At 39.3% G+C, this 25,562-nt stretch overlaps 1 protein-coding gene across 3 annotated transcripts in view; it reads left to right on the forward strand.

Annotated features, from left to right (window-relative positions):
- IGF1 (insulin-like growth factor 1 (somatomedin C)) overlaps positions 1-16,002 on the forward strand; it is a 71,695-nt gene extending 55,693 nt beyond the window's left edge. For all 3 annotated transcript variants that reach the window (XM_005880712.2, XM_005880713.2, XM_005880714.2), the window contains one exon: positions 9,734-16,002. In XM_005880712.2, coding sequence (XP_005880774.1) covers positions 9,734-9,759 — 26 coding nt within the window. In that variant the 3' untranslated portion in view covers positions 9,760-16,002. The remainder of the gene's footprint in view (positions 1-9,733) is intronic.
- The last annotated feature ends 9,560 nt before the right edge of the window (positions 16,003-25,562 follow it).

The raw sequence follows: 25,562 nt of genomic DNA on the forward strand, positions 1-25,562 counted from the left end.
GGATGAATGAATGATGGGTGGATTGGATGGATGGATGGATGGATGGATGGATGAACAGAAAAATGGGTGTTCTAGGTAGATGAATAGAGGTAGAAAGGCAGCTATAAAAATACATAGCACTGCTGAGATGACATGATTCCTCTCATCCTTGCACAGAGGGTGAGGCAAGTTCAGAGTAAAGAAAGAAAGAACAAAGGAGTTGTGCTTACATAAGTGTTGCAGGTTTACAATTCTCTAGCCTCAACTGAAATCATTCAAGGACCTATTGCCAAAAGTACAATTGCCAAAGGTGGCATCTGCCACCTTTAAAATCAAATGTACTTTATAGCAAATGTTATGTAACTATTAGTCCCCTCAATACTTTCTTGAAGTAGGCAGAGTAGTAGCCATCATTTAAAATTCTATTTCAACTGCTTCTCTTAGGGAAAATTGATGATTATGTAAAACTTATGGGGTATGTAAAGATTCAGGATCCTAAAATAAAATTGCTGAAAAAAAATTTTTTATTGAGCACCTACAATGTGCAAACCTCTGTACTAGGCATGAAGGAGAATTATAAAGATTGTAGAAGCAGTAAAACATAGTGAGTTAAGAGTAGAGAATGTGGAATCAGACTGCCTAACTTCAAATGCTGATTAGCTTACTAGTGGTATGACCTTGGGCAAATGATGTAACTTATTTGTGCTTCAGTTTCCTTATCTGTCAGTCGGAATCTACTTGATTGAATTTATCTAGTTGAATTTATCTAATTGAATCTACAGTTGTGAGTATTTGAGATTGTGTGTGTGTGTGTGTGTGTGTGTGTGTGGATTTGAGATTGTGTGTGTGTGTGTACACAAATATATATGATAGTGAACAAGTTGGTGCCTGGTACGTAGTAAGCACTATTAAAGTTTTGTTAATATTATTTTACTTCATTCTAAAAAATAGAGCCATCTGAAAAAGAAATAGATCTCCTCAAGTGGAAGTAGGTCTCATATTCCCCAGACTTCAAGCTTAAGCTGCCAACACTCTTCAGTGACATGGCAGTTGGTTTCAAGCACATGGTGGGAAAAGAGAACTGAGTGACCTAAGACCCCTTCCAACCAAAGAACCCAGTTCTACAAATAATTACAACTTAAAAAGAATCCCGGCCATCCCATGTGAGAATCGCTTAACTTTTATTTTTAGGTCATAGAATGAACTTTCAGAAAACCACCATTTTTCTCAACCAGTTAAAATCAAATGCAATATGTGTTTTCATTTCATGGTGACTGAGGAAAATTTAATTGTAGCATGAACTCCAACTCTTACTAGTTTTAAGTCAAATTGCCAAAATAAATAGAAATGTGGGATATTTTCGGGCTCACACCACTTCCGGGACATTTCAGTTTCTAGGGTTGCCGATTCAGTGCCTTTCACAAGTATTTGATCTTCTCTCAAACATCTCTTGAAAACAAACAAAACCTCATACAGCTTCTAATGTGAGTGCTGTTAGGATGTAAGGGTGGAGAGGGAGGCAGAGAAATGAGCTCCAGAGAGCCTTTCCCCTTCTCTCCCCCAATCTCCTGACCACCTCCCTCCCACCAACCACCAACAGGAAACAGTGTTTTCCTAAGTAATACATTTTGCAGTTTCTCAAGTTCATTAGCATACATGGGGTAGATGAGATTTATTCTCTTTACTTGTCTATAAGAAAGAAATAAGACTTTTTGCAATATTTAATAGATAATAGGGAGCTGACTTCTTTTTTAATTTTCATTGAATTTATTGGGGTGACATTGGTTAATAAGATTATATGGGTTTCAGGGGTACAATTCTATAATACATCATCTGTATGTTGTGTTGTGTGTTCACCACCCAAGTCAATTTTCTTCCATCACCATTTATTTCTCCTTTACCCTCTTCTACCTCCCTTACCCCCCTTTCCCTCTGGTAATCCCCATGCTGTTGTCTGTGTCAATGGGAGTTGACTTCTAATCTAAGGGCAAAGTTAATAGTCTGAAGTTCAAGTGGAAGGCTTTGGTAGAAATTGTTTTTAGATGAAGCAGGATGTTCTTTATGAAGTTTTGAATATTCACTATAGAATTCCTCAGCTTGTATGCTCACCAGCTACTGATTCCTTTGAAAATCAGTGACAATATTTATTGACCTGTAAAATCAGAAATGCACATGGATTGTGCATACACATGGATTGTTCTTGCGCCATTTTCTGTCTTGGAAAAGCACTGGCTGGCAGCAGGTGTGTTTACTTTTATATGCTGAAGGCTCCCGTCAACCTCAAACAGATGCAAATCACTTCCACTTGTCAGAGTGCTATTTTGTTCATCCTCAGAGTTCAGGGGAGCCTTCCAAACTTCCAAAATGTCTCCCAATTCAGTGAGGAGGAAAATTTAGAACACACTATTTTTTCTGTGTTCTTGTTTTTTCTTGAATTTTTGGGGGTGATATTGGTTAATAAAATTAGATAGGTTTCAGGTGTTCAAGTCTATAATACATCATCTGTATATTGTATTGTATGTTCACCACCCCAAGTCAAATCTCTTTCCATCACTATTTATCCCTTCTATCCCCTATTCTACCTCCCCCGACTCCCTTTGCCCCCTGGTAATCACCATGTTGTTGTCTGTGTCTATGAGTTTCATTTGTTTTGGGCTTAATCCCTTCACCTTTTCCACCCAGCTCCACAACTGCCCTCCCCTCTGACAGCTGTCAGTCTGTAAAACACAGTTATGAATGTGCTGCCCAGATTTGTCACACACACCCAGCATGAGTGGAAGAGGGCAACACCCTTTCCTGCTAATCCTGTGAGCTCATTGTTATTGCATTGAAATGACAGCAAAGGTAACAAACTCAGGGCTTCCCCTCTCCCCAACACGTTGTAATAGAAGTTGCTGTATACGCTAATTTAAATATTCTAGTATAAGTTGTACGTCAGATAAAATAATGGCATTTTGGAGGCTTATTAGAAAAAAGTAATCAAATTCAGTTTTTAGGTAAAAATGTGCTGAATCTTTAGCACGTATCAGTGAAGTTGTTAGAATGTGGTGTTTCTCTTTTTAAAATTACACAACATTTGAACCTTTCAGCAATTCCAAATTCAACTCCCTCTGGGAAAGATAGTGTGCTTCAACTTTTTTTAAAATTTAAAAATGTAACACAAACACAAACACAAACAGCTAACTAAACAAGCTGCCCATAAAAATCAACAGTCTAGCAGCCCTGGACCCCAAAGTATTTTACAACATCCTTCAAGACTATTAAAGGCAACAGAAATACCTCTTGCCAGTGAGGGAAAATGCCCCTTGGCATTTCTTTTCATTTTTTCCAGGCTTTTAAACCATTTTGTTAGTGATTTCTTACATCATAGGCAGGCATATTTGAAATAGAGTTAGCCAGTATCCTTTGAAGAGTAAGAAAGTGGCTAGGTTGGGATATTGTGGGCTAATTATGGGACAAATACGAGTTCCCTATTTCCTGGGGATTCATAGGGATGTACCAGTTCCTAGAAAAAAATAGCTACGCACCTGATATCCCAGCACTCAAGGGGTTGATAGATAACCAGTAGGTAGCTACTCTTTCTCTCCAGCCAGAGAAAGGGCAGCACCCTAGCAAGGGATGTATTTTTTTATTTTTTTACAGAGAAGAAGGGAGAGGGATAGAGAGTTAGAAACATCGATGAGAGAGAAACATCGATCAGCTGCCTCCTGCACACTCCCTACTGGTATGTGCCCGCAACCAAGGTACATGCCCTTGACCGGAATCGAACCTGGGACCCTTGAGTCCGCAGGCTGATGCTCTATCCACTGAGCCAAACCAGTTAGGGTGCAAGGGATGTACTTTAACAACAGAAACTACCAAAAAAAGAGAAAAAATAAGGCAATATCCATAACAATAGCTGGTATTTATTAGGCATATGCCCTGTGCTAAGGCTATAGCAAACCACCTTATTTAAGTTTCACCATTAAGCCTGTAGGATAAACACTATAATTATCCCCATTGTACAGATTAGAAAACTTGGGCTGAGTAAGGTTAAATGTCTTGCCAAGGTCTTGCTCTAACAAGTGGCCAGACCAGAATCCAAAGTCAAGATGGACTTCAGTGTGTTCACTATGCACTGCGCTCTCTCTCCTGCATCTCTGTTGGTATTTTCCTTAGCACAGGAGGGGACTGTGCGCTTTTTATCCTTGTACAGAGCACAGCAGGAAGTAGACAGCCTTGCTGTTGACTTGAATGAAGTCTATTCCACCAATTGTTAAGTCAATTTGACAAGCATTTCCTTGTTTGTCACTTTGCTCAAAGCGCCATGCAGGGGTAGATACCAAGGTGAAGGACCCATGCGATGGCCCTCGAGGAGCTTACTTTTTAGTGGGGAAGCAAACACAAACATAATTTACTCTGTAGCAAATCAATGACCTAACAAAGGTAGATCCAGAGTGGACTCTTGATAGCACAAAAGCCAGAGCAGACTGACGTTCCTAACAAGTTCATAGAATGGATCTAAACCAAGGGCCTTCAAATAATAGGCTCTCTTGCATACAACTATAGATAGTTCTCTATGCCAGGTAAATGTGTGAGGGAGATCACATGCCATCATAATAACATTATGAGGTGGTTACTCCTACTCTGCACTTTCATTTTACAGAAGAGAAAACTGAGAAAGAGAAAACAGTGATTGTCAATCAATGGTCACACAGCTCCTATGTGGGACCTGGGATCCAAGCCATGTGTGTAAGCCTATGTCCTCTAAGAAAAAAGAGATGAGATTGGGTTAAATGAGCAAGGGTGTTATTAGGGGAAATGTTCGTGTGAAAGGACATAGGAGAGAATCGGGGAAACCTAAGCAAGCCATCAGAAGAAGGTAATGCAAGTCTGATCCCAAGTGAAGGAGAGAGAGGGAGTAGGTTAGGTGGAAGCATCCTAGATGGCCATATAGTCTAAGGAAAATCCTTGAGCCAAAGCTGGCCAATAAAGGAATGGGTCCGCCTTGATATAGCTACCACATTCAGTCCTGGGGGTTGGGGAAGGGACCTGCCCTGGGGGCCAATCCACTATGACTGGAGGAGAGGATCATATTAGAAAAAAATGGCCACCATAACCACAATAGGAGATATGATGCAGTGGTTTCCAGGGAAAAACAAGAGACTGGGCTGACCAACACTGCATCCAGTCTTCATACTTCTCACTTTTTGTTAAAGAGGCAGCCACTCCATCAGGAACCTGAATCTCTCAAAATGTGCACCTTGACCTCTGGTTGTAAAAGTCACATTCCAAAGTGCTAAGTAAGTCATATGACACTCATTTTGCTTGGCTCCCAGAGAGGAAAGGCTGACCTAACTCTCCTGAATTTGAACTTGTGATTCCCCGTAGTAAAGAGATACCAGACTTGATCCTGAGACATCTAACTTGTCCTCCACAATTTCATGTGTCTCCAGGTCAAGCCAGCAAACTAGCTCAAGCACATCCTTCTTAACAAGTGAAGAGCTGAGGTCTGGCTCATCTTTTCAATCATCCACTCCTCATTTTGTTATTGTTGTTCCTATTTTTTTCCCTTCTTAGAAGAAGGTCAATGCTGAGTGAGGACCTTAAACTATATAACAGACAAATATTCCATGCTGGACAGAATTTTCCCAACACTCTTACAGTGTGTGAGGCTTTTCTTAGACTTTATGTCACACAATGCTCAATTTGTTTGGAAAGGGTAGAGGTGGAAACATAGTCTATTGAAAATATCACTGCTTCCTCCCTGAAATTTAAAAGAGCCTATTAATTATCCTTCATTTAGATTCTCTCTCTCTCAGGCAAAAGTCTCATAAAGATAGGCATGGAGAAAAGAAGGGTTTATAATGCCCATGGGGTTAGCTTTTGCTCACAGAATACTGTGCTACTGTTCTCTATCAATAACCATACAAATGGGGTTCAGTTCACACTTGTAGTTGGAAGGACACCCTTCCCTAAACCAGCATCTACACCATCTGGGATCCTGGGTAGCTCATGACTTGATCAAAGACAGTTATCTGAGAGAGATTTGGGCCTTGAGGCACCAGATATTGTTTGACCTCTGGGGGAGGCAGTATGGCAGAGCAGCTAACTGGTGAACTCCAGAATCAGAAGGAACTGGTACAAATTCCAGCAACAGGCACATCTTCACTGCAAGAAATCACTTTTAGTAGAAGCTTTGTATTCCTTAAAGGTAAAATGGGCAAGACACTAGTACCCACTTCCAAAAGAACTAGAAGAAATAAATAAGAGAACATATTCAATTAGCATATGTAATACAGTGTCTAAAATGTTATATGGGTTAAGTGATAGAATTGTTATTCTTTTGTTAAAAGAATAAACTGTTTTATTATTAGTCCTGGGTCTATCCGTTTGTTCCTATGTAACCTCAAATTCTATATGAGACTGTTGTAGATGAAATCATCTCAGGAGGTATTGTGAGATTATTGTATAAACTGTAAAGTGTCTGCAAATGTTAACCAAGATCATTATTATTTCCATTGTTACTAGCTCTCAGTGACCTTCTTACTCAAAAAGTTTATGCATAGCTTTCATTTGAAGTGCTAGGAGCTAGGATTGGAGCAGAGAGATAATGGGAGAATGTGAATGAGCCCTTCAATGCATTTTCCAGCTTCATAAATATCTGTGTATGGTCCACAACGTGTAATAATGTATATCGCAAATTAAGCCCTTCCCCAATGAGCAGGTCAACCTTTTCCTGAGAGGAATAAATTTCCTCAACCAACCCTTGTGAGCTAGAGAACCAACATTTTTTTGAAAAATAAGCTTACCTTCCCTAGTGTCAATAGGAAACAGTATTTACTTACTACTGTTTTCCTTTCAAAAATCTGTCTAGTTGCATACTAGAAACAGCTTCGGCTGGTTTGTTTGTCTTGGACAAGCTGTTGAAGTGAAAAGTTTTTGCTTGGCTAAATGTGGGACAGTTTCATAACCCTTCAAGAAGTGCACTGAAGGTAGGTGCCAGTTCTGAAGGCTGCCTCAGACAGGCCTCCACTTGCTGCCCATTGTCAAGGGTGGCCAGCGGAATTAAATTAGGAAAATGAACAAAGCAACAGATGCAACTGAGACCAAGTCCCTGAGTGCTTTTGTTTTGTCCCTGTCATTGTCTACAACAAAGAAGTCCCATGGGAGAGCCTGGGAAGAGAGCCAAATGCAAACCAGACGACATCCCAGCTGGTTTTGAATGGCCTCCATCGAACATGTGCGTGCATGGGAACCATGCTCCTTGGAGCAGGGTAGGCTTCTCTCAAGTGAGTTTCTGCCTATGGCTTTGCTGTGATGCTGACGCAAACCCAGAAGAAATAGGAAGGATCCCTCTGTACAGACTTTACACCTCAGCTTTGAGACAAAAGGAAAAGAATTTCCCTGTGGGGAAAAGGACAACATCTATGTGGTTGGCCCATCTAACCTCAGTTCCTTTTGCTCCAGTCCTCATGAATTTGTGACACACAGAAGATACCTGAATTTCTCCTTCTGCAAATCTGGGATTTAATTTGGCTCAAGAGGAAGATTAAAGATTAATCATCGCATGTGGCCTTCTTTTAATTTCTTATTATTTCATTCTTGAGTATTCTCCTAGTTTGGGTGTTTCCCACAGTCTTAAAATATTTTTGTCTAAGTTGGTAGAAAAAAAAGGTAAAACTCAAATTAGCATATTTTTAGACCTGTCAGTTAATTTGGTCAGTAGTTTGATAGAAAAGTAGTATTCTTAATAATAGTTATTTGGAGTTTAGAAAGCCACATAGCTCATCAGCTGAGAACTGAACAAAAATGCAATGAGGAGTTTAGGATGACAGTGATCCTATACTGTGGCGTCATATGTCTTTCTGCCATTTTTTCTGAAGAACTCCTTTAAGAAGGCAAAATGAGATGTAAGATCAGAAATACAAATTTACTGGTAGTTCAACAGTAGATGCTTTTATTCAGCAAGAAATACATGTTAAGTGGACTGGATAAAAGGTCAATGATATTTGGGAGAAAAGTGCCAGGATTTTAAACAGATGGCATTTCACACTGCCCTATACGAATGCCCAATTTTGTTCTACAAGCTTTTTTGTCCAGTGGCCCCTGAGCTAGATAATTTAACAAACATTTTTTACACAATGATGCCATCCTCCTTCTATTCAGTCCCTACAGGATATTGACCATCAACTTACAAAGTGCTAACTGGCTTTTATGAAAGAGTTGGTGCTAACTCTAATGTTAGGTAGAGCTGAAAAGCATGTGAAAGAACAATTACTAAATCCCTATGGGCCTTAGCTCAGGGTTTGGTAGTTGATTCTGCTCCAGCATCTCATCCTCTCCAGGTATCAGGTCTGGGTGAATACAAATGTCCCTTACAGTGATCTCTAAGCTCCTAACAATGATTGGGTGAGCAGTCACTACCTTAGCCAGAAGGAAGAATTTGGAGATTCCAGCCACTATGGAAAGAACTCTTGTTTTTGGTCCTGATGGAAACATGTTCTAAAAAAAATTTTTTTTAAACCCTATTCTATGCTAATAATTATCCATTATATTCTCCTATAAGGGCTTCCTGGTTAGAGATGAAATAACCCTATTCTATGCTAATAATTATCCATTATATATATTCTCCTATAAGGGCTTCCTGGTTAGAGATGAAACCAAGAGAAGAAGCATCTTATGTTTATGCATGCAAAGGCCACTTCCTCCTAGATTTCATTTCACATCTTATTTGTCTAAGTAAACTTTGCTATTTAAATATATCCAAGGATAAAATAATAACTATAGGAAAAGTATAAAAACCTGATTCTGCACATTATCAGAGAGTCCATTATACTCACTCATTCATTTAATTCATCCTTCAGTTATGTAGTGAGCACCTGCAAAATCCTGAGTACTGCTCTAAACATGGGCCTGTAACAGTGAACAGACAAGTCCCTGCTATCATAAGGCTTCTTCTCTAAGCAAAACTTGCAGGAAAGCATTGCTTATTGATGAGTGAATGGTAGCACCAAAGTTAGGAACCCTGGAATTTTAGTCTAGGAATGGCTACATCCTAGTAAAGATGAAATAATGATAATAAGAGTAAGATAAAATAATAATAATACTTATATAGTGCTTGCCATGCGCCAGACCTATTATAAGTGCTTTTATGTACTAATTCTTTAATCCTTAACCCTACATGGTAAAAACTATTGTTATCCCAGTTTATGGATGAAATTGAGACACAAGAAATTTTCACTTGAAGAAGCTCACAGGGCTAGAAAATGGAAGAGCTAGGATTTAAGCCAAGCTCAGTATGTCTGTGATTTTACAGAGTCAAAAACAATTACAAATTTCCCCACTCTTCTAATTCTAAATCTCTCTTTCTTCAAAGAGAAAGAATGAAAAAGAAATACCTTTTCACAAAAATCAAAACAGAACTTAAATGCAATAAGACAATAAAAAATAACAAAAGACGCTACAGGCCAGGAGACTGAACTTTTCAGGATCTCCTTTCAATCAATGAATGTGTGGTAGCAGCAGATGAATAGAAACACAGTTTTGTGTGGTTATAAAGCAATCTGTGGTCCCCATGCCAAAAGGGGCACACTAAAAAATTAAAGCCTATTTACTTAAATACGTCTTTCTTGGAACAATCTGGCCCAAGCTCTCTCTTAGACTGACTGGTGAGTCTTAAGCCATAAAAGGTTGAGACCCAGCATTAGAAGTAGATGGGTAGGATATATAAAACGTCACCAAGTTAATGTCGCTTTTCCTCCCTTGCTTTTAGGAAGTACATTTGAAGAACGCAAGTAGAGGGAATGCGGGAAATAAGAGCTACCGAATGTAGGAAGACCTTCCTGGGGAGTGAAGAATGACATCCCATCGGCAGGATCCTTTGCTCTGCATGAATTACCAGTTAAACACCAGAAGACCCACCAAAATATGAGTTTGATAACATTTCAAAAGATGGGCATTCCCCCCAATGAAATACACAAGTAAACATTTCAAACATTGTCTTTAGGAGTGATTGTTAAAAGCTTTGCACCTTGCAAAAAAGGTCCTGGAGTTGGTAGATTGCTGTTGATCCTTTATTACTAATGTTCTATAGAGAAAAAATATATGGATGTATGTATGTATGTATCTATCTATATATATATATCTTAGTCCTTGCCTCTCAAGAGCCACAAATGCATGGGTGTTGTCTAGATCCAGTTGCACTAAATTTGTCTCTGAATCTTGGCTGCTGGAGCCATTCATTCAGCAGTCTTGTCTAAGTGGTTTATTAATTTTTTTTATTTGCACTTCTTTCTATGCAACACAGGCTGTTTGTTTTACAGTGTCTGATTACCTTGTTTGTCTATCGCTGCCCACCCTCCTTCATCCCCGTTATATTTGCCCAAATGTGGCCTCCTCCATAGCAGCAGCAAGCAGTCAAGTAGCACACCAATATTTAACCCACCAGATTCTATCTGTGGCACTGGTACAAAATATAAATCAGATGCATTTGCTGTAGACACAAAGCTTTATTTTTCCACATCTTGCTAAAAAGAAAATGCAAATAGTTGCAACTTTGAGGCCAAATGTTCTTAGGTGTATGTGTTAAGTCTAGAAAGTCTCAAACTCTCAACAGTTCCTTCAAATGATGAGTTAGTGTGCGACCTAATTAGTAACTTCTCTTTGATTTTTTTCCATATAGAGCACTATGTAAATTTCACATATCAACATTACAGGATATATCAAACAGTATGTAAAACTCTCTTTTTTTAGTACAATGGTGCTATTTTTGTAGTTTGTGATATGAAAGAGTCTGGCCAAAATGGTAAAAGGTGAAAGCAAAACAAAACAAAAAAAAAAGGATGCCTGGAGCCAAAGACACAGAGGGGAAGGGTCCTAAAACTCCAGTACCCCCGATTACGCCTTCCAAGAGAAATTGAAAACACAAAGTCCAGCGATGCAAATTTGTTTAGCAAGTCCTGAGAGGAGTGGAAAAAGCAGAAGGTTAGGAATTTAATAGTCCTGGTTTCTTCTCACTGATGAAACAAACATCTGCCGACTCGGCCACGGACTCACCACTTTGTGACCTTGGGCAAGTCACTTCACCTCTGTGTGCCTCAGTTTCCTCATCTGCAAAATGGGGCAATATGCCATCTACCTACCTCACAGGGGTGGTATGAGGATTAAAAAGATAAAGCTCCAGATTATTATCCTAAATTGCTACGAGGGTGGAAGGTCAGAGCCCTTGAGTCATTGGGATGCAAGGAATTCTATAAACAGCTCATTCAGAGCATAGCTAGAAAACTGATTAGCCAAATGCTCCTGACATGACAATTTTTGTCAACGAAGCCATCTAATTAAGTATCCAACTAGCTAGTTGTTAAAAGTTAGCAATCAGATTGATCTCTTTTAAAACACTTTTCAAAATAAGTTAGAAACATTTGATTAACAACTTGATTTTAAATTCTGCATCTGGGTTCATAAATACAAAGTGAAAAGAGGGAAATAAAAAGAAAATAAAGAGAAAAACAAAAAGATTTCTACCAGCAAAAGGGTGATTACTCAATTTGTTAGCACTCACTGATTTCTAGGCAGTTTCTAGAAATCCAGTAATACTTCTTTTAATATTATGATACTCCATTCATTTTGAACAACAGTTATTCCATCTTTAGGCAACCTACAAAAGATGGCCCAAGATTTCAACTATTGAAATAATATCTTATAAAAAGTCACAGTTACTTTCTTTAATCAATTTTGCTCTTATTCTTGGCTATATATATTATTATTTTGTTGTTGCTGTTGTTAAAATACCCTTGATTAGAGTTGCTAGTTTATAGGCCAAAATTTTCTTCAGAGCTAGAAATTTTCCCTCATGTCTTAGAAGAATGGCCCCTATGAATGTGTCTTATCCATTCAACTAAAAATTGGTATGAAGAAAATCCAAAGTTGAGGGCAGGCCCATGGTTGAGGGCAGGCCTAAAAAATGTTTCCGGTCTCCATACCAAAATTTTCTTATTAGAACAATGAATCATCCACCATTTGGATCTTTTATCGGCCTTAGAACTTTTTGGTGAGAAGCAACCAGGTTTATTATTTCATGCACATTGTACCCTTCTTATTCTTGGAAAGTATATATGGAAAACAAACATTACATGTTTAGTTTTCATCCCACTGGTACACCTCAAGATTCAGAGGCCAGAAATAAAAAAATTAAATTAAATTGAAAAAGACTTCCTGGATCTCAGAATGTATGCAAAAAGAAGGCCTATTTACTGGATGCCCTGGCTCAGCCAACAAGTATTTTAACCCTCAGTGCACAGTGTTATTTGAGTTGAGCATCTCTGGTGTACTGAGTGGTGTTCTAACCACTATGGACAGATGTGAAAGGAACTACAAGTCATTTTTGTCCTTCATCTGTTCCCACACATATGGGTTCTGCAGAGTGAGATGCTGTACTCCTCTTCCCAAGGTGGCACTTCTAATTTTATTTCTTGTTCCTAGAATGCACCTTTTAAAATCACTGACTCCCAGAGACATTTTACATGTATTCTTCTGCCGACCTAGCTGGATAGGGTAATTCTAAGAGTGTCTATGACTTACTTAATTCACTTAGCAATTCTATTCACAGCCCAGATGCCCCAATGAGGAAAGCTTAAATAGACAAAAAGACATAATCTTTCTTAACTTTTTCCAACACATGTCCTCTCCAACTACATCATAAATCAACAAATTAAAAAGTAACTAATTATTATACTAACCCAGTATCTTATTTGCAAATGAATTAAAACTAGAAGACAATTTGATGTAAACTGCAAAAGTCCCTTGGTCCCCATACACTCCAGCAGAATGTCCCAGGATTGACAGAGAGGGAGCACCTAACATTTCACAACTCAAAACTTCATAAGCTTTGCTTTAAATTTTAAAATGAGGAAATTTCAGGATGTTTATGAAAGAGCCGTACATACTGGTAGGAATTAGCTTTCAACGTATAGGCTTATTTCTGATTTAAATGACAATACAGAATACCTAAGTCAAATTTCTACTCCAGCTTCCCCACATAGTATAATAGCACTATTTGAACATTTTAAGATGAGGAGGCTCCCCTGAAAAAGCTAATGAATCTTTCCATCAGAATCCACTCTTCTAGACCTAAAAAAACTCTCCCACTCTCTCTCTCTCTCTCTCTCTCTCTCTCTCTCTCTCTCTCTCCCAGAGAGTCCAATGGAATACTTAAAAAATAATAATAATAATAACTTCCTGGAAAAAGAAGAAAAAGCCTGGCCACCTTGAGAATCCTTCCCCTCCTGGGAATGTCAATGTTTGTGTAGATGGAACCATCTCATGCACTGTGGCTCCAGGGTTTCCGTTACTACTTCATGCACTAGGGGGATTAAATTGGAGGATGTAGCACAATTTTGCTTTCCCATTTATTGTTTGGCCAACTATGCCAACGTGGTGCTATTGTTTCTTTAAGAAAGTACTTGACTTAAAAAAAGGAAAAAAAAGAAAAAAGAAAGCATGGACATATTTTTTTAAAGTGTAAAAACAATAATTCTATAGCTAGGTGGCTTCATAAAACAGCACTAGGTCTAGTCACCACCACCTTTCAACTTCTTATCACTCACAAGTAGCAGACTGTTCACCAAATTGTGAGTGTGGTGGTGTGGGGCAGAAGATGGAAAATTTTTCGAATCACAAGGCTCCACTCTTTTGTTGGCTCTCAGCAAAATTAGCACTATGTTACCCAATCTGAACACCTGGATCAAGAGCATGGAATATAAATGGGGCAAAAAAATACTTTATAGAAAAATGGCAGAACTAAAAAGATGGTTAAGTTACTTATTGATTTTTTTTTTTTGGTGTGTGCTGTCTGCTCTAAAACAGATATTCAGCAAGTAGAGAAAAATACGGAGAGAAAAAATGCAAAAATTCACCTTCTGAAAATAGCATCTGCCCCATTTCCCTTGAGTAAATTTTTAGCATTGGCTGGTTTATAGAAAATATTCTCCCTTCATCTAAACATCTCAGAGAGCAATAGCTCCCATGAAAAGCAATCACTAATCTCACTGGGAAGTGTTGGAAAGTATTTCTTTATGAGCTGGGGGTTATCTATTGATAAGGAAAGAGAAGAATTTAGGAGAAATCATTGAAAGAAATGGCTAACAATCTGTGAAGACTTTTTTTTAACTTTATATAGTCTTTTTAAATATCTTAATGTTCAAAAATGACTTGGTTCTTTCTTCTTCTTTTATATTGGAATAGGGGTGATAAGTTAAACCCAAATAGACTTTAAAACTATAGGCTAGATAGAATATACGTTTGACTTGTCAAAACTCTAATCAGACTATCTAAAATGTTTTTGCTATTTTTAACCTTAAAAGATTGTACTAATATTCGAGACAGATCCTGTTAGCGCTCTTCTTTGGAAAGAGCATTTCCACTCAAATCACCTGGGCTTTCCCAGCAATGTTTTCAAAAGATAAATCTGACTTATGCATCATTGTGGCATCATTGATTTTAAAATTTTAATTTTTTAAAATAGAAGAATTGTGATTCTTTATGCCCCTCTCCTGCAATGATCAAAAAGTCCAGAAACTGAGGAGGCAAAAACAAGAAGAAAATTTTGTTGGTTCTTTGTTGTTGGTTTGTTTGTTTTCAATGCTAGTGTTTAATCCTATAATACATATTTGCTTATCAATATTTTAATATTCTAAAAGACTTTCCTGTTAGGTATTAGAAACTGATGCATAGATATCTCTTTTTTTGTATGATTTCTATTTTTTTTTAAAAGGAGATGAGAAGACTGTCTGAAGCTTTGAGTGCGTATGGTACAAGATAAAGTATCAATTTAAATAACTAAGTCCTATCTGGAACAATATTTTGCTTTAGGAAACCTCTTCCTAGATAAGATAGAGGCCCAGGGAATTTTTGAAACTGTCTTTATTCCTCCCAGTCCTTATTCATTTAGTATCTGTCTCAAAAATATAGAGAGGGCCTAGAATTAAAGGGACCTCTTTAAAAACATAAGTTTTACATCTTGCCTCTTAATTTCTGATTACACCTTGACCTTCAACATGGTCCCTCTTTTTCCCCGTTCTTCAGCTGTCATTGATAAGGTCTTTTGAGGGGGAGAAAAAAAGACATTTTTTTAATTTAAAAAACGAAAACACAAAAGCCCAAATACCACTGCCCAGTTGAAATATGAGTTAACATGGAGGACACAGAGTTCCTCCTACTTAACCCACAGAATCACCTTCAAAATGATCTTTCAAAAAGATCCTTAGAATCTGCCCTCTTTTTTTATTTGCCCAGGCCAACAGTACCTGAAAAATAAATATCACTCATTTTCTTTTGCCCAAAATACACTGATGTAAAAGTAGGAAAATTGAAAACAGAACTCCAAAATCCCTTCCAAGCCCCCCACTGGCCCTACTCACTCACCCTCACTCACTGATGGCCAAGCCACTTCCACTAATCCCTTAATCTGAATTCTTTTGGATATTTATCTTGTACCTGCTGCTATACACACTGCAGGAGGGACTCTGAAACCTCAAGCATCTCCTCACATCTCTCATCTGTGTCTGTGTATCATTAACATGTCTATTCAAAACTTTCAACAACTTTCAAACATCATGCAGCTCAGATTCAGTTTACATAAGGGCCCCAAATACCATGTCAGATCTCTTTTTGCTAAGAGGGTTAATAAACTCTGAGAAATGGGATTACATCATGTGTTTTGCTTCATATGTTTTTATCACACTTACAGGCCAAGTGTGATAAATAAACTTACAGACACTGAATTAATTTTTCCGGCTACTCTGAAAGCAGAAAATGGGGTTCATTGACTTGGTCATTCATTACATCTGTCTTTGTGCACAAGCATATTTTTTATTAAGTGAACTCTGATTGTATTTGAAATTATTATTCATTTATGGCAGAGGAATATCAATCCTAATGACTTCTAAAAATGTAACTAACTGAATCATTATCTTACATTTACTGTTTAATAAGCATATTTTGAAAATGTATGGCTAGAGCGTCATAATAAAGTGATATATCTTTCTTTAGTAATCACATTAAAATTGATTCTGTTTGATTAATTGGTTCTTTCTGGACAATGTTGGTGTAACGTGTCATTCCTGAAGAATTCTATTGTTATCTAGCATTTTAACAATACCAATTGTTAAAATACCAATTAATACATTCTTGTTCAATTTGGTTTCACACACTACAGGCAGATTTATAGCCAATTGCACCTTTGAGTGATAAGCTATTTTTGAACATGACATCATTAAGATAAGTAAGCATTTCTGCTCAATAACCATGCATCTACCTGGGTTTTCAATCTTACCCTACCCATCCATCACCCTGTTCACATTGTGTATATGACATCCAATGGTAAACCAACCTCAGATACCGCAGTGAGAAAGGATATGTCTTGGGCCATCATACAGCCCAGAAATAAACCATTTCCACAGAAAGCTATAAGCTAATCATAAAGAATCTTGCCAAAAGCTCTGACAACTACCCACCCATGGTTTTCTTGACAGCTTATCAAAGGCAGTGTGGTCTCAAGGGACGTGGCTGAATCAGGGCTCCCAGAGACAAAACTGTGGACTCACGGAGTGAGGTTCATGACACCCACATTCCTACATCCCTGCCCTTCAATAAGGCCTCAGGCATCCCACTCCAGGGTTCCCAATGGGTACAGTGCTAGTTCTAAATAGCATTTTGGAAAGGTGCGGGGACATTTGGGGTTGTCACTCACAGGGATGAGGAGGGCACTCTTGGGATTCTAGACATTTCATGTAGATGACAAACCTACTTATAATCACCTAAGCCTAAAATATATTTCCAATTTATTTATTAACTCAAAGTATTTTTGCATGATTTTAATGTAAGCTGGATCTCCCAGAAATGGAACGCCCATGTTAAATCAAAGGGAGGGTGGTGCTTTATTTCATTTGGAACTTTACCAAGTGCCGTCCACTGTCTTAGAAGAAACATCATGGATGCCACTCTCCACTTGTGTTGGTCTTCTGGCAGCTGGCACAGCCAGGATTCACCACATCGGTGGAAACATCTGGCCACTTCATTTCACTCTCAAATACAGTTATGCCTGAGCATATCTGTCTTGTAATGCATGTTACTTTATTATAAATAGTTTTTTATTTAGTTCTCCCTGATATTACAACACGGGCATCATTTTGATTTTTGTTAGAATTATATAGGTCAACATTACCTATGAATTTCACTTTGGGACATTAAAAGCTATATCGTAAAATAATTGTTATAAAAAAAGAGAACTTTGGGTCTGCCACTGGGCTATACATACACACCAACTATGATCCTCTCTGGGTCATAATGGCAGGCAGATGGCAGAGCTTTTGCCCTCTCTACACTTATCTGAAAGTGTAAAGTTGAGCTAAAAGCTGGTGTTTTTCTCACCTTGTTTATGAATAGAGAATAAACCTCTGTGGGATCCAATAAAGGATAATGGTTATGGTGAATACAGCATCTGGTTTCTAAATGTTCTTTCCTTCACCCTGTGATGGGACGAGAGGATTTTTGAAAAGAATAAAGCAATCGCTAAAAACAAAAACAGATGTAAATTGGCTTGGAGACAATTGCAGCAGTACATTAGCAGTAAAATTCGACCTTGGATTTCAAGGGAGGTAGGAAATGGGGCCTGGAAGAGGTTTCTCTTTTGAATGGTTACTACCAGGAAAGCAGGAGATGGAGTAACTGTCCTATACTTTCCTAAAGCTACTTGGTTTCTTCAACTCAGAGGCTCCTGCTTAGCCTCCAACCTCCTCCAGACGGAACAGTGGGGTGAATCTCTCTCCAAATGGAAAGGGGGCGCGGAGGGAGACAGTCACAGTCTCTATTCATGTCGACATCTCTATATGAGTGCTCTGTCTGACTCCAACATTTCACCTCGCAAACATGGAGCTCCCCTTCCCAACCCCAAATCTCTCAAACATGAGAGAGGGAGAGAGGAAGTGATAGTTCCTCTAGAGAGAAGGGAGAGAACAGTGACGGGATTGATACCCAGGATGGTGGTGTCCCCCTACATGGCCCAGAGCTTCTAATTCAGCCACCCTCATAGAACCTAAGTACCCAAAGATAGAGTTACCCAAAGACCAAATTTCTCTCCGTATTTCTTCTGACTCTCTCTGCTTTAAAAGTCATTTGGAGTCCTGGCCAATGTTGCTTCGTAATTAGAGTATGACCCCGTGCTCTGAAGGGTCTCCGGGTTCTAGTCCGGTCAAGGGCACATACCTGGGTTGCAGGTTCCCCACCCTGTTGGGGCAGGTGTGGGAGGTAACCAATTAATGTGGGTCTCTCACATTGATGTTTCTCTCTCCTTTCTCCCCCCACCTTTTCCTTCCACTCTCTCTAAAATCAATGGGAAAAAATATCCTCTACTGAGAATTAACAAAAATAAATAAATAAATATCGTTTGGAAATGGAAATATTCCCATCCCACCACATAGCCTAATAAATTCTCTTATACTGTTAATATTGAAAAGTCTCTTTTGGTATCTAGACCCCACTGCCATAGTAAAAGACACAATGAAATAATTTCATCCATATTTATGCTAGAATGTACCAGTTGTTTATCTATTTGCTCTCTTATCTATATCCAAACATTTCCCTCATTGCTCTGTTTTATAAAGGACTCATTGCTCTGTTTCATAAAGGACTACATTATGCAGCCCCTAAGTTCTCTACCTCCTGGGTAGGTGTGGCTAATAGGAGGCACTAATGAAGACGAGGGCAGGTGGAAGGAAGAAGCTAGGGTATTTCCACCCTGTTCTCTCTCTGCCCCAAGCAGCATCTTTGGCAATAACTGCAATTCCTCCTTCCATGATCCCTGCCCCCCCTCATCAGCATCCTGTCCCCCATCCATCCAGAAGGTTTTTCTCAGAGCACCACCTCCTCTCTGCGTCTCTCTATGCCCTAGGGATGGTAGTGACTTCCTCGTGTTGTTCATCGCTGGGTTGGCTCCCTTCTCTTGTCTACTCATCCCTTCTATCACCTGTATTAAATAACCTGTTTAAAACACCTAGAATGATCTCTGCTCCCTGCCTGAACCCTAACTAATAGCCACAGGAATGACATAATGGTAAGTAGCATGAGTACTGGAGTCAAGAGGATGTGGCTCTGACACTTCCGGCTGGGTTCTCTGAACAAATCAATCAACCTCCGTGAGGCTCCCCTTTTGTAAAATGACACTAATAACATCATCCACCTCATATTGGTATTTGAAGATTAAACATTATCATGCAATAGTTCCTAAATTCTACATTTCTCAAAATAGTGAAATTTCCAAAAAATAAAAAGTAGAAATTGCAAGAAATTGGCATGAGGTGGCAAAATCTTTATTTGGCTAAAGTGGGGATGTTTTTAAAAAACAAGTCATCACCATTACGTCATTGCAAGGGAATTCATTTAATAACATGGCTGTGTCTCAGAATAAAAGGCAGTTTCTTAAATGTAATAAGTTAACTTTCTGAAAATTGATCACATTGGCCGAATCTATTCTTTTCACCTTTTTAGTTTCTCTATGACTAGCTGAAAATCCAGTCCAGCTCCATTCTGCTCATCAGCTCTTATTCAATGTGATTCCTGACACTTGTATGATCATTTATTAACACTACTTCTATGGTTACTATTAGGAAAGTGAGCATTAACTAAGGATCTAAGATATGCCACCATAGCATTTCTTCCCCTGGCTTTGTCACACCCTGATCTATATACACTCTGATTCACGGCCTCCACTTTTCTGACACTGACCAAGAGACCATCTTTTCCCCTAACTTGACCCCGATTTAGCAAAAACAGGTAGAAAGTACTGTTTGAACCTAAAAATCCTTGCACCACAAAGGTAAATGTAAAATTTCAAATTTTTACTGTGTCACTATGATCCTTTTTCCTCCCCCTCCCACCCCAGCCCAGTCCAGCAGGCAGAGCTACAAATTTTCTATATAATAATTTTTAACTACATATATGATAGTTTCAGGCTGTATCCCCTATAATACCAAAATAATTACTGTTGTCAATATAACCAATTTGAGGAAACAATGCAAATAAGTCACTTGTTTGTCATTATGCACAACCTAAACCACCAGTATTTTTCAACCAGTTTTACTGAATTTATCAGCATATAAGTTTAGTTATTCTACCTTTTACTTTTAGTCATATTTGTTCCACACCATATTCTTCCCAGTCATCACCATTGTGTTTAACAAGCTATTAAATAATATTTTATGGTCTTCAACCTTTAAATTTTCCATAATGTCAAATAGTAGAAATATCCCTGATGTGGCAAGTACCAAGTTCCTGGAAAAAAAGTAAACCTATTTTATTTTTTTCTAAAATATATTTTTATTGATTTCAGAGAGGAACACAGAGAGAGAGAGAGAAACATCAATGATGAGAAAGAATCATTGATTGGCAAGCCCGCAATCCAGGCATGTGCCCTGACCAGGAATCAAACCGTAACCTCCTGGTTCATACGTCAATGTTCAACCACTGAGCCAGACCAGCTAGGCTGAACCTATTTTCAAATCTTTCTTGAGCTGATTTATTTTGAATCTTTCTATATGTATATAACATTCTTCCAAATCCTCTTTGGGGTCCCTCCTGCAGGACCAGGGTGTATAGTCAACTGGAGAAGCAATTTGAAAAGTTCTAAGATTGATTTTTGAAAATACAGTATTCCCAGATACAAGACTTCAGATGCTATCCCAGAAAATGCTGCTAACTTTGTACTTGTGTGGAAGATGGCTTCTAAGGGTTTGGCCATGGGCTGTTTTATGGACACTGTTATTCTTTTAAACACAACACAGTCTACTCTGTATCCTTGTATGACCATTTTGCAAGAACTCTGAGTCTAGACTTATATTTCCCAATAAAGTATGCTGCAAGTTACAGCAGCCTGATAAGGAAAATATATCAGCAAAAGGCTTGCTGCGAGAATCTTTTGGGCACATTCATGCTCTCCAAAGTTTATTTGTACAATATTAGTAAGTCAATTCTCAAAGTCAAATTGATACTATTCCAACACTTACCAGCAGACAGTTGCATTGAGAACTACTCACTCCTGGGTCACCATATTCCTTTTCACCTGAAAAGCAAATAAATGTGGGAAAACAGATGGTGAGTGGCCAGGCACATGATGGTTCCATTTGCATTTGGTCAGGATACTATCTCTGAAAATGTGACCTCTGCCCTATGAACTGCGAGAGGAAGGTAGACAGAGCTCCTTGAAGAAGCAACTCAGACAAACACTTCTTCCAATAGTTCTAATGGATTGCACATAACTACTCACACTTTTTCACCAGACCCCCTAGGGACCAACACAACATTTTTTATAGACAAGCAGACAAGATTAAGGGTGAAGTCTGTGAACCACAGAACACAAGTTTCTTCTCCCTGAAACTAACTCACCCTTCTGGGGATCAAACCCATGACCTTGGGCTCATTAGTACTCAACTCCAAACATGCCTCAAACAAATACAGGTTTGAAACCAGAAGAGCTTCAAACTACACATAAGAATGACCCATTTCTCTCTCAGCCCCTACCCCTGAAAGGAATTTACCATTTGAACTTTCAGTCTATGGCACCATACTTGTCAACTAAGTTCAGAACTTTGGAGTTGTCCTTAGCAAAACATTTGGCCACCCAGTGCATATTTATTTCAAAACAAAGTCTTTTGAGGCCTCTATTCAAACATCTTTCATATCTCTCTTCCTACCTACCCCCCAGGTATCGCTATAGTTCAAACCTCATCACCTTCTGGGGAATTGCATGAATGACTTCCCAGCTTTCCCCTCTCCACTCCATTCTGTATATCCTTCTTAAAATTCTGCTTAGCAAACCTTCTCAGAAACTGCAGTGGCTACTCAGTGGCTATTGTTCTAATCTGACATCTTACATTTTTCCAATATCTATTACAACTAAACTACTCATGTGCATCCCTACCTTTGCATAGCCCCTTCTTTTCAAATATCCAAAGGCTAGCCACCATTTAAGACATAACCCAAATCAACTTCTCTTTCCAGGGTACTTCAAACACTATGGGTCTTTCTCACTTTTCAACTCCTGGATCCCACATTTGCAACACCTTTCATTAGGAATTTAATTCTCTACTAGTCTGTCATTAGTTAATCTTTCATCTATGGAACCCTTGCCTATCAATCATATTGTAAATTCTCTGAAAGGAGGGATTTGGCTTTTACCCCACAGGAATTTATTCAGACCTAATGTGTGAGAAATACTATGCTGGGAATACAGTAAAAAACAAAACAGACTTACATTATAGTATGAAGAAAACAGACAATAAACAAATAGATGAACAAGGTGCTTGCAAGTAGTAGAGAAAACAGGAGGGCCACGTAAGAAAGCATGAATTGAATCACTACTATTCATTCACCTCTTTTCTGGGGCCAGGCAATCTAATGGGGAACTCACACCTTTGCAAAATGAATTATTACTCTGATCTGTCTTGGGTTCCCTTCACCTCTAGCATTATCTCTCTTACAAATTTCATCCTATCATCCAGTTGCTTCTTCCATGCAGATGATGCCAGACTGATATCTCTCTTCTGAAATTTAGTGATTATAATTCACCACCTGCCAATCACCTCCACCTAGAATTACACTGTCCAATACAGCAGCCAATGGACACTCTAAATATGGCTGTTCCAAATTTGGCTGTGCTGTAGGTGAAAAATACATACTGGCTTTCAAAGGCTTAGCAGGAAAGGAAACATAACATAATTAATACATGTTGAAATAATAATATTTTGGCATTAAGTAAAATATATTAAAATTAATTTCACAATTTACAATAGCTAGGATTTGGAAACAGCCTAATTGTCCATCAGCACATGAGTGGATTAAACAACTGTGGTACATCTACACAATGGAATACTATGCTGCTGTAAAAAAGAAAGAACTCCTACCATTCCCAACAGCATGGATGGACCTGGAGAGCATTATGCTAAGCGAAATAAACTAGTCAGAGAAAGACAAATATCACATGATCTCACTCATATGTGGGATATAATGAACAGCATAAACTGATGAACAAAAACAGATCCAGAGATAGAGAAACATCAATCAGGCCATCAAACCTCAGCAGGAAGGTAGGGGAGGGTGGGGGTAAGGGGGAGAGATCAACCAAAGGACTTATATGCATGCATATAGGCCTAACCAATGGACACAGACAACAGTGGGGTGAGGGCATGAGTGGGGAGGTAGGGGAGTAATGTGGGGATAAGGACACATATGTAATAACTTAATCAATAAAAATTTTTTTAAAAAGAATTTAAAAAATTTAATTTTGCCAAGTGTTGTGCAGTTTCCTCTGTAGGTTCATATCTATTTCCTTCCTTTTATTCTCACATCACTGTTCTTGACATCTCTCAAAGGACAGTTTAGTACAGCGGTCGCCAACCTTTCGGACCTCAGGGATCACCGGTGGCAACCTGTGTCCCCATTCCAGTCTAACCTATGTGCTGCTGCTATATCAGTCTTCCTAACCATTACACTGATACCAGAATCAAAGAATGGTATGATCAAAGGGACACTAGGAATCCTTACAAATAATGAATAGATAAGATCTGTTGAAGGAGTACTGCCTTTTGCCACAGACCTCACATGCATAATCTATATGTATAAAAGCCTAAGCGACCAAATGACTGAACAACCATTCGCTATGATAATGAATAGATAAAGGAGTACTGCCTTTTGCCACAGACCTCATATGCATAATCTATATGTATAAAAGCCTAAGCGACCAAATGACTGAACAACCATTCGCTATGACATGCACTGACCACCAAAGGGCAGACGCTCAATGCAGGAGCTGCCCCCTGGTGGTCAGTGCGCTCCCACAGCAGGAGCGCTGCTCAGCTGACCTACAGGCGCCAGACGCAGAGCTCATGGCTGGTCGCAGCCGGGACACCGCAGCGGAGTGGCAGCGAGCCTACAGAGTGGCCCCTGGTGGTCAGTGCACTCCCACAGCAGGAGCGCTGCTCAGCTGACCTACTGGTGCCAGACACAGAGTGTATGGCTGGTTGCAGCAGCCAGGACACCGCAGCGGAGTGGCAGCGAGCCTACAGAGTGGTGGTGGTGGCAGGCACAGCAGGGCCGGGATGAGCAGGAGTGGCAGGGGGCATTGGACTGCTGGGTTCCAACCGATCCCTGCAGGCTACGCCGAGGGACCCCACTGGTGCACAAATCCGTGTACCGGGCCTCTAGTCACATATAATCATCCCAACACTTTATGAGGGAGATAGTATTACACCCATTTTTCAGATGGGGATACCAAGGTCTAGGGAGACTAACATGCACCAAGGCACAACTCTAGTGGTGAGCCCAGGTCTATCTGACCTCTGAGGCCTGGCTCTTAATTTTTATGCTACATTATCAATGTAAATGGGGAAAGTCTGCTCCTCAAAACTTGCCATTCTCTTTAAATCAGTAAAAGTTACCACTATTCACTCAATGGCTCACATAAAACACCTGAGTTCTTGATGTCTCCCTTTCTTTCACACTCCAAATTGAATTAATCAGTAACCCCCATCAATTCTCTATTACAAATTGTATCCCAAGTCCAACTTCCCACTATCTTCGGACATACATCCCCATCATAAGTTCACTTGAAATTCTGATTTGGTCCCTTACTACTGTAGTGGATTGAATTGTGCCTGCCCCTCAAAGAGATAGTTCAGTTCCTAACCCCCCACAATTCCAATGACAATGACCAAATTTGGAAATGGTCATCGCAGATGTGATGAGGTAAGGACCTACAGTGAAATCATCCTGAATCTAGGGTGGGCCCTATATCCAATGAGTGGTATCTTTATAGGACAAAAGGGAGGGAGATTTGGACACAGAAACACAGACACAAATGAGAGCAGGCCACTTGCAGACAGATGGAGGCAGGGATTAAAGATATGCTGCCACAAACCAAAGAACTCCAAGAGCCCCCGGAGGGAGTGTGCCCTGTCAGCAACTTGACTTTGGATTTCTGGCCTCCAGTACTGAGAGAGAATGAAACTTCTGTTGTTTTAAGCCACTTAATTTGTAGTAATTTGCTATGGCATCCCTAATCCATTAACAAACTGCCCTTTCCGCTTTCATAGTCTATTCTTAACATAGCAACCAGTTGTCCATTCAACTGAAAATCAGATCAAGGCACTCCCTACTCACAATCCTCCCTCTACAATATCTCATCAGGGGACCTCATGCCACGCCCCCCACCCAACAGGGAATATTCAAAGCCCTGCCCATGGCCTTCCAAGCAGGATGTGAACTTGTTCGAGCTGCTCTCAGATCTTCTCCTCGTAAGTCCACTCACTCTGCTCCAGCCCCTCTGGCCTTTTCCTGTTTCTCAAAGGCAAACGTATACTCCTACCTCATAACCACTGCACTTCCAGTTTTCTGTCTGGAAGGCTCTTCTCCCAGTTATTCCCATGAATTTTCCTCAATTCATACAGGTTTCTTCTGAGAAGGAAGATAGGCCATCCCTGGCCACCCTAAAAACCTGAAATAGCCTACTTTTACCCTGCCCCATAGCACTTGTTGCTGTGCTCATGGATTGGTTT

Source organism: Myotis brandtii, unplaced genomic scaffold (assembly GCF_000412655.1).
Source record: "Myotis brandtii unplaced genomic scaffold, ASM41265v1 scaffold65, whole genome shotgun sequence".
NCBI lineage: Eukaryota > Metazoa > Chordata > Mammalia > Chiroptera > Vespertilionidae > Myotis > Myotis brandtii.